This window comes from Saccostrea cucullata, unplaced genomic scaffold (assembly GCF_032062105.1).
Source record: "Saccostrea cucullata isolate Sc308-1 unplaced genomic scaffold, CSIRO_AGI_Scuc_v1 ctg18514, whole genome shotgun sequence".
Classification (NCBI taxonomy): domain Eukaryota; kingdom Metazoa; phylum Mollusca; class Bivalvia; order Ostreida; family Ostreidae; genus Saccostrea; species Saccostrea cuccullata.
In genome coordinates this window covers 1-10,160 of record NW_026921651.1, presented here as the reverse complement: position 1 = coordinate 10,160, position 10,160 = coordinate 1, and the positions used below count along the sequence as shown (strand labels likewise).

General features: G+C 36.0%; 1 protein-coding gene across 1 annotated transcript; it reads right to left on the bottom strand.

Moving 5' to 3' along the window:
- Positions 1-1,598: 1,598 nt before the first annotated feature.
- On the bottom strand, positions 1,599-9,441 carry LOC134260502 (proteasome subunit beta type-1-like; the record flags this gene model as incomplete). Its single annotated transcript, XM_062743055.1, has 4 exons — positions 1,599-1,719; positions 2,562-2,691; positions 6,099-6,180; positions 9,334-9,441. Coding segments are annotated over 4 exons (436 nt in total), but the record flags the coding sequence as incomplete, so codon positions are not given.
- Positions 9,442-10,160: the final 719 nt, after the last annotated feature.

Below are 10,160 nucleotides of genomic sequence, written 5' to 3'. Positions count from 1 at the left end.
CACAGTGGTTCTGGAAAGAAGTCAAAAATAAGAATCAAAGGCCTGACGGCCTGAGAGGCGCATCGCATTGAGGGTATAAAACTTTTTTTTCTTGGAGAAATTCAACATCAATGTTAAGGGAATGAAATAATCCAGGAATAAGAATTTAAAAAATATTTAACATTTCTTTGAGGTTAAAAAAATTGAGCCATGGCTCTGAATTTTAGCCAATCGATCAGGAAAGGAAAAACATTTTTTTTAAAAAAGATATATCCGTTATAATTCATTGATATTTAAATTGAATCATAATTGATTTTAATTGTATTTTAATTCTTTTTTAATTTTTATTCTTTGACTATTAGGAAGATGAAATAATGAATGTCAATATAGAAATTTATTACTAGTAATGATTATTGAATAATATTACATAATTTGATATCTGAATTATTTCAGTTTCTTTCATTATGTGTACTTTTATAAATATCACTTCCTTGTTTTAACTTTTTCCCAATATAAATGGCACAATATATAACAAATATTTATTATTATATACGTGAAAATTTCACGTAAATTATACGGGACTAAAATAAATGATCGGGCGTGGTATACGGTTTATTATGAACCCAATACAAAACCGAGTAATTCATAGTACGAGCTGTTGTTATGCAAATAGATTAGATCTTACTCCGCGCAGTGCACGTTTGTTGTTGTTTTCTCTCTGTTTTAATTGTTTATTTTCTCATTTTTCGTAACCTCTGTTGATTCAAAGTTAAAACAACATGTATGTGTGAGATATTGTGTTATTAGCAGTTTAAAATTAACAATGGATATCGCCAACTTGTCAATGTACATAAGCACTATTTTTAATAACGTGTTAAGAATCAATATTGTTGAGTCCTTTGCCGCCGCAGTTTAGATAAGAAAGAATTGCCAGGTGATCGCAATGAGGCTGCATCGAAAACGATGCGCCTCAAAAATTACAGATTGCCAGAAAACGGTCTACCAGAAAAGTACAGGAAAGCTAAAAAATAGCAGCTGTATGAATGGCACAACTAAAATGTGACCAAAAATGATCCTTTTTCTATCAAAAAAAAACATTTTCTCTGTTGCTCACTCACTGTGGAATAAAATCATTCCTGCATGGAAATTTAGAAAATAAAAGATTACGAATTTACCTTTAACATTAATAATGATTTAACCTACACCAGAGCTGCCAACATTCTGAAAAGACAAATAGTAAGGCGGGGTCTACGGACCACCAATGCCCCCTGCCGCTGAAGATGTTTTGTAAATGGATATGCAATCTGAGGCATGTTTCTATTTTGTTTACTCTAAAACATTGACATGAATGTGATCGGCCTTCTAAAACCGAAAGGATGATACAAGCAAGCATTGTAAGAATTGTGATATATAACAATTATAGTAGAAACTATATAGATTGCCAGCTAAGAAATACCAGAATTACAAACTTTGAACGAAAAAACTGGAATCGGAAGAATATAGAGAGAAATCGTAAGGCGTATTTTAGACGCTGATTTCGTACGCCTTACGCCAAAATCGTAAGGGTTGGCAGCTCTGCCTACACTAATGGAAAATTTTGATAGCATTAATGTAGGTCTCTGAATTAACAAACCTGGTTATCTAGCAATGGTTGTAACATAGGAGCTGCTGATCCTTTAGCTCTGTAGCCATCTGATCCATAGGACCCGACAGGATCAAAACTGTACACCACACCTTTACCTGTCAAAGACAATGTCAGAATGATCAAAACAAACCAGGGCAACAACTACCATGATTTACTTTTCCAAACCCTAGTTTTAAAATAAATATAATGCATGTATGGTACAAAATCTTACTGTCAGATAATTGCTGCAAAGTACCAGTACATTATTTAATAGCGGCATGTATGTCATCGTCGGAAACCCACGGGTGATCTCGTCTTTACTTATCACCCAAGGGTAAACTAGCTGAAATATCGCCGTAAAATATGCTAATTTGTTGTTTTTAGTCAACCAATCAGAAAGTTGGAACTCTTCAATTTTGAAAAATACATTTATTACTTTGCTATTTATGGTAAATATTTTGACGCTCGTTAAAACTTGCGAAGTTTGATTTAAAACAATGAAAGTCAATTCGAACAGGTCACTGACATTAATATCCGTCAGATATTATGAAGGAGTACCTCTTTCTAACTGCAAAATGCACAAGTGAGTGGATTTATCAGCTGTGTTAGCTATGGAATGAGTTTTTCATGTTTTTGGCAATGCTGAACATGCATGTGTAACGTGAACTATGATGCGTTGTTTCGCATCGCGACTCTGTGATGCGGCCAATCAAATGACCCATGCATATTTAATTACATACGACGATATTTCAGCTAGTTTGCCCACGGGTGATAAGTAAAGACGAGATCACCCCTGGGTTTCCGACGATGCATGTATGTAAAAATGCAAGTATGCCCAATGGAAACAAAATCTTATTGTCAGATAATTGCTAGAAAGTACATGTATACTGTAGTACATGTAATTATTTTAAATGTACAATGTTTAGTTTTTAAAACCAAAAATCCATTACTGAAGTACCTTCCTCATCTAGTCCTGCAATGATGTTGTTCACGTAGTAAGGGAAGAATCTTCTGTGATACAACATGGTGGATAACATGGCTGCTATTTCTGATGTAGTCATCTTTTTATGGTGCTCATGTTCAAACATCTGTAAAGTTAAAAGAAATACATGTACTAACAAGTCATAAAGTCTACAGCCAGAGTTAACAAGAGGCCCAGAGGCCACATCACTAACCTGAGCAATTGGCTAGGAAAAAGCACAAATCAGATCAGAACGAAACGTTTACTGAGGTTGGGGGAGCGTGAATTTTAACCCCCCAGGGGATCTTGATTTGAACAAACTAGAATTTACATTATATGAGGATGATTCCATATAAATAAATATAACCAGGTAATCATGGCTTTGAAGTGCTTGAAAAGAAAATTTTAAAAGGTTTCCCTATACATTCCTTTGTAAAACTTTGATCAGCCATTTTGGCCCCATTCTACCACCCGGGGTCATGATTTGAACAAAATTGAATCTACACTAACTGCATGGGGATGATTCCACATGAGTTTCATCTTTCCTGGCCCAGTGATTCTTGAGAAGAAGATTTTTAAAAAAATTTCCTAAATATTCCTATGTAAAACTTTGATCAGCCATTTTGGTCCCACCCTGCCAAAATGGGGTCATCATTTGAACAAACTTGAATCTACACTACCTGAAGAAGATTCCACATGAGTTTCATATTTCCTGGCCTAGTCAGTCTTGAGAAGAAGAGTTTTACAGATTTTTCCTATATATTCCTATGTAAAACTTTGATCGGCCATTTTGGCCCCACCCTGCCCCCAGGGGTCATCATTTGAACAAACTTGAATCTACACTACCTGAGGATGATTCCACATGAGTTTCATCTTTCCTGGCCCAATGGTTCTTGAGAAGAAGATTTTTAAAAAAATTTCCCATATATTCCTATGTAAAACTTTGATCGGCCATTTTGGCCCCGCCCTGCCCCCGGGGGTCATCATTTGAACAAACTTGAATCTACACTACCTGAGGATGATTCCATATGAGTTTCATCTTTCCTGGCCCAATGGTTCTTGAGAAGAAGATTTTTAACGATTTTTCCTATATATTCCTATGTAAAAATTTGATCGGCCATTTTGGCCCTATTCTACCCCAAGGGGTCATGATTTGAACAAATTTGAATCTACACTACCTGAGGATGATTCCACATGAGTTTCATCTTTCCTGGCCCAGTGGTTTTTGAGAAGAAGATTTTTTTAAAATGCCATTAATTTTCCTCTAATTCATAATTATCTCCCCTTGGAAAAGGGCATGGCCCTTCATTTGAATAAACTTGAATCCCCTTTACCCAAGGATACTTTGTAGCAAGTTTGGTTGAAATTGGCCCAGTGGTTTTCGAGTAGAGGATGAAAATGTGAAAAGTTTAGACAACGCACAAATTTTTATCACAAAAGCTCACTTGAGCCTTCGGCTCAGGTGAGCTAAAAAGTGATGACATCAATTTCAACATCTTACTAAATTCAATCTTTACCTAAGAAATAAATTAATTTCAGGTATAAACAAGAGGCCCATGGGCCACATCGCTCACCTGAGAAGCTTTGACCATGTGATTCTTAACCAGATTTCCACCTTGTAATACCTATTATGACCCAATCGTACCCCAAGGGCCTTAATTTGGACAATTCAAATTCCCTATTGTGGCCCTGCCCAACCCCTGGGGGTCATGATTTGAACAATTTAGAATCTATACTACCCAAGGATGCTTCCACATAAGTTTCAGCTTTTCTGTCCTAGTAGTTCTTGAGAAGAAGATTTTTAAAGATTTTTCCTATATATTTCTATGTAAAACTTTGATTCCCTATTGTGGCCCCGCCCAACCCCCGGGGGTCATGATTTGAACAATTTAGAATCAATACTACCCAAGGATGCTTCCACATAAGTTTCAGCTATTCTGGCCCAGTAGTTCTTGAGAAGAAGATTTTTAAAGATTTTCCTATATATTTCTATGTAAAACTTTGATTCCTGCCAAAACCCCGGGGGTCATCATTTGAACAATTTAGAATTTAAACTACCCAAGGATGCTTCCACATAAGTTTCAGCTATCCTGACCCAATGGTTTTTGAGAAGAGATTTTTAAAGAGTTTTCCTATATATTTCTATGTAAAACTTTGATTCCCTATTGTGGCCCCGCCCAACCCCCGGGGGTCATGATTTAAATAATTTAGAATCTACACTGTCCAAGGATGCTTCAACATAAGTTTCAGCTATTCTGGCCCAGTAGAAAACTAGTTCTTGAGAAGAAGATTTTTAAAGATTTTTCCTATATATTTCTATGTAAAACTTTGATTCCTGCCAAAACCCCGGGGGTCATCATTTGAACAATTTAGAATTTAAACTACCCAAGGATGCTTCCACATAAGTTTCAGCTATCCTGACCCAGTGGTTCTTGAGAAGAGATTTTTAAAGTTTCTATGTAAAACATTGATTCCCTATTGTGGCCCCGCCCAACCCCCAGGGGTCATGATTTGAACAATTTAGAATCTACACTATTCAAGGATGCTATCACATAAGTTTCAGCTATTCCGGCCCAGTAGTTTTTGAGAAGATTTTCAAAGATTTTTCCTATATGTTTATATGTAAAACTTTGATTCCCTATTGTGGCCCCGCCCAACCCCTGGGGGTCATGATTTGAACAATTTAGAATCTACACTACCCAAGGATGCTTCCACATAAGTTTCAGCTTTTCTGGCCATGTAGTTTTTGAGAAGAATATTTTTAAAGATTTTTCCTATATATTTCTATGAAAAACTTTGATTCCCTATTGTGGCCCCGCCCAACCCCCGGGGGTCATGATTTGAACAATTTAGAATCTACACTATCCCAGGTTGCTTCCACATAAGTTTCAGCCTTTCTGGCCATGTAGTTTTTGAGAAGATTTTTAAAGATTTTTCCTATATATTTCTATGTAAAACTTTGATTCCCTATTGTGGCCCCGCCCAACCCCCGGGGGTCATGATTTGGACAATTTAGAATCTACACTACCCCATGGTGCTACCACATAAGTTTCAGCTTTTCTGGACAGTGGTTTTTGAGAAGAAGATTTTTAAAGATTTTTCCTATATATTTCTATGTAAAACTTTGATTCCCTATTGTGGCCCCGCCCAACCCCCGGGGGTCATGATTTGAATAATTTAGAATCTACACTATCCCACATTGCTTCCACATAAGTTTCAGCTTTTCTGGCCCAGTGGTTCTTGAGAAGAAGATTTTTTAATGACCCCACCCTATTTTTGTCTTTTCTTGAATGTCTCCTCTTTGGAGAGGACTTGGCCCTTCATTTTAACAATTTAAATTCCCCTTCATCCAAGGATGCTTCGTACCAAGTTTGATCAAAATTGGCTCAGTGGTTCTTGAGAAGAAGTCGAAAATGTGAAAAGTTTACAGATGGACGTACAGCTGGACAGACGGACGGACGATGGACAAAATTTGATCAGAAAAGCTCACTTGAGCCTTCGGCTCAGGTGAGCTAACAAGTCAGTAATTTTTACCTTTAATCGAGCATTTAAGACTTTTGTTAGAGTTAACACATCTCCATGGAATCCACAAGCTCCTAACACTGTTGAGCTTGTTCTGAAAGAAAGATTAACAAGAGGCCCATGGGCCACATTGCTCACCTGAGTAACTTGGGTGAAGCAGATCTTTAGCAAATTTCTCTTGCTATACCTATCGTGCCCCCCTACCCCCTCCCCTTACATGATTTTAATACTTTAGAATTACACTACCCAAGGATGCTTCCACATAACGTTCAGCTTTCCTGGCCCAGTGGTTCTTGAGAAGAAGATTTTTAAAGATTCGTTCTATACATTTCTATGTTAAAACTTGGATTCCCTATTGTGGCCCCGCCCTATCCCCGGGGCTCATGATTTTAACAATTTAATATCTTCACTACCCAAGGATGCTTCCACATAAGATTCAGCTTTCCTGACCCAGTGGTTCTTGAGAAGAAGATTTTTAAAGATGTGTTCTATACATTTCCAAGTAAAACTTGGGATTTCCTATTGTGGCACCGCCCTAACCCCAGGGGTCATGAATTTATCAATTTAATATCTACACTACCCAAGGATTCTTCCACATAAGTTTCAGCTTTTCTGGACCAGTGGTTCTTGAGAAGAAGATTTTTAAAGATTTGTTCTATATATTTCTATGTAAAACTTGGATTCCCTATTGTGGCCCCGCCCTACCCCCAGGGGTCATGATTTTTATAATTTAATATCTACACTACCCAAGGATGCTTCCACATAAGGTTTAAGCTTTCCTGTTTCAGTGGTCCTTGAGAAGAAGATTTTTAAAGATTTGTTCTATATATTTCTATGTAAAACTTGGATTCCCTATTGTAGCCCCGCCCTACCCCCGGGGGTCATGATTTTTACAATTTAATATCTACACTACCCAAGGATGCTTCCATATAAGTTTCAGCTTTCCTGGCCCAGTGGTTCTTGAGAAGAAGATTTTTAAAAGATTTTTTCTATATATTTCTATGTAAAACTTGGATTCCCTACTGTGGCCCCGCCCTACCCCGGGGGTCATGATTTTTACAATTAAATATCTACAATACCCAAGGGTGCTTCCACATAAGTTTCAGCTTTCTTGGCCCAGTGGTTCTTGAGAAGAAGATTTTTAATGACCCCACCCTATTTTTGTCAGGCCTTTCAAAATCTGCCGGTACCCGGTACTTTTACCCGGTTGGATTCATTCATGGTACCGGCCAAAATATTCAGTGGAGAAAAAAAAATCGCGTGAAAATACGATAGGCCCTACCATGTTTTACAAAAGTTGTGGTTACGTAGCTTTGTATTATTCTTTAATCCGTAATGGTATCTAATAACGTTTTTGATTGGTTAGTCAAGAAGATCATTAAAGCGTTTGAATAAATGAAACAAGAGATTGCAAAACGCGTCTTATAGATCTTGTCAAAAACGAAAGTAGATTTCGATATCAAATGCCACCGTCACTGATTTTGACAAAAGCTAATGACTAGGAATATATTTTAAATAAATTCACAAAAGATTTTAAGATACAAGGAACTAGACCACGGAAAGTCTTCCAACACAATTGACCGATAAAGAGACGGACATGAACAGTAGATAGTTCTTTGACCACCTCTGTACATTTTAATATACTCAACTCTTCAAATTTAAGTGTCAAAATCCGCAGCTGACGATATAAATTACTTACAGTCTTGAATATCTGCAACTTTCTGATGAAACAAGAGGACATAAAACAGAAACTATTTCTTTTACCACACATTTAATTCTTTGATTCAGCAGTTTTCTAGTGGTCAAGAGAATGACCTTGCGGACGTTTACTTTCTTCCCAATATTGTAACCATATCCAGTAAAGTGAGGGAGTCATATCTAAAAAAATTTTTGTCTCCAGTCTTGATGTCATCTTTATCTAATTTACACATGTATATTATTTTATATGTATATGTACCAGTGCATGAAAAATATGCTGAATTTATTGGTACATGCTATGCATCATGCAGTGCTTCTTCTAAATTTTTTTTTTTTTAATCTGCACTTTACTGTAGAACAGAAATGAATTTAATTTAATGCAAATACAATTTCATTTCTCTTTTATTAAATTTAAATTTTGAATTGCCATTTCCTTTCGTGACTCAATAACTTTTTTTTATATTTAAAACATAACACTTACAACTCAAACCTTGCAAAATTTTTTTGAACACATTTATATAAACAAATATAGCATAGAACTTAGAAGTTTTACCTAAATCTTATTCTTACTCTGCTCAAATAACTAATTTTTTCTATGTAATTCCACCCTTCCAGTGCTAAAACTTCACATGTAATGTGTATTGACCAAAAATAAACTTTGAAACATGGCATAAAAATAATACTGATAGCAGCATACTTATATGTGTCTAGAAACCAGGAAATGCTATCTGGTGGCTTCTAAATTTCAAAATTTTTCCGGGGGGGGGGGGGGGGGGGGGCATGCCCCCGGACCCCCCTAGCAGGCTCACGCCTTCGGCGTTCGCCAAGTGGTACCTCCTATTTTTGATAAAGTACCACCTGGTTCAAATCTTTTTGAAAGCCCTGTTTTGTATTTTCTTGATTATCTCCCCTTGGAAGGGGACTTGACCCCTCATTTTAACAATTTAAATACCCCTTTACCCAAGGATGCTTTGTACCAAGTTTGGTTAAATTTGGTCTATTGGTTCTTGAGAAAAGTCGAAAATGTGAAAAGTTTACAGACGGACGGACGGACAGACGGACGACGGACAAAATGTGATCAGAAAAGCTCACTTGAGCCTTCGGCTCAGGTGAGCTAAAAAGTATATGGGTGATATTTATACACATGTAATATATGAGTTTATAAACAAAGCTTAAAGCTCAGATGTTAAAGTTCGACACTTTAATAGTTTGAAACTTTGAAATTAAAAAGAAATCCAAAAGATTATGAATTCAACCAAAAAAATAACCATACAGACAGAAAATAGATGTTAAACAATTAGAGCTCATGAGCCCAGGTTAGCTAAAAGTGTTACATACAAACAAAATCTTTTGAAAAATTAAAAGATTTTTTTTAAGTTGCTCTGCTAAAATATTTTTTATTGATTATAATTACTTTTTCAAGCAGATATTCTATGCTCACTTGAATTTTATTTAGTTTTTTAGAGTTCCTTATTAAAAATATATTTTGTTGATCCTATGACAAATGCTTGTTTCAACCAAAATTTCTATACAACAAATTAATACTCACAGTTTATATGTTTTGGGTAAATCTCTTGTGTGGATAGAAAATCCCTGACTTAACCTTGTATCTGAAGCCACAACAACAAAGTCTTCCCCAGCTATTGCCAAACAAGTCCTGAAAGGGAGGAATTTATGTAGATGTTATAAAGTATTGCAATGAGAAATATTTTTGTTCACTATAAGGTATTTTGCTACCATACATTTTAAATTTAGTACTTTAATAACTCTGAAAGTCTTTGTACTCAACCATTTTAATGCTGTTTTATTTTTGCCTTTTATGAAGCTTTTAGACCAAATTTGAATCTAGTCTACACTATGTTTTAATTAAAGAAGATTCACTTCAGTTTCAACTTTTTTGACCCAGTAGTTCTTGAAAAGAATTTTGAAAGATACAACCAATTTTTCACTTTTTCTTAATTATCTCCCCAGGAAGAGGGAGTGGCCCTTCATTTAAATAAACTTGAATCTCCATGATCCAAGAATACTTTGTGCCAAGTTTGATTAAAATTTGCCTTGTGGTTCTGGAGAAAAAAAGTTTACAACAATGACAACAACAACAATGGGCAAATTTCAATCAGAAAAGCTCACTTGAGCTTTCGACTCAGTTGATACAGGGGAACCAGGAACCAGGTTCAAATCTTGTTCTGGTGAGACTGATCAGACAAAATTTTCCTATCCCTGGTTCCATTCAATGGTATTGTTATCATGCTCTGGAAGTGACAGGTAAAAAACCTGCTAGGGAATAGCCTGGGTTGGTTTTCTTTTGGTGAATTAAACCTGATCCGTGAAAACAGACAATAAAATGCAATTGTCAAAAATATTATGAGGTTACTG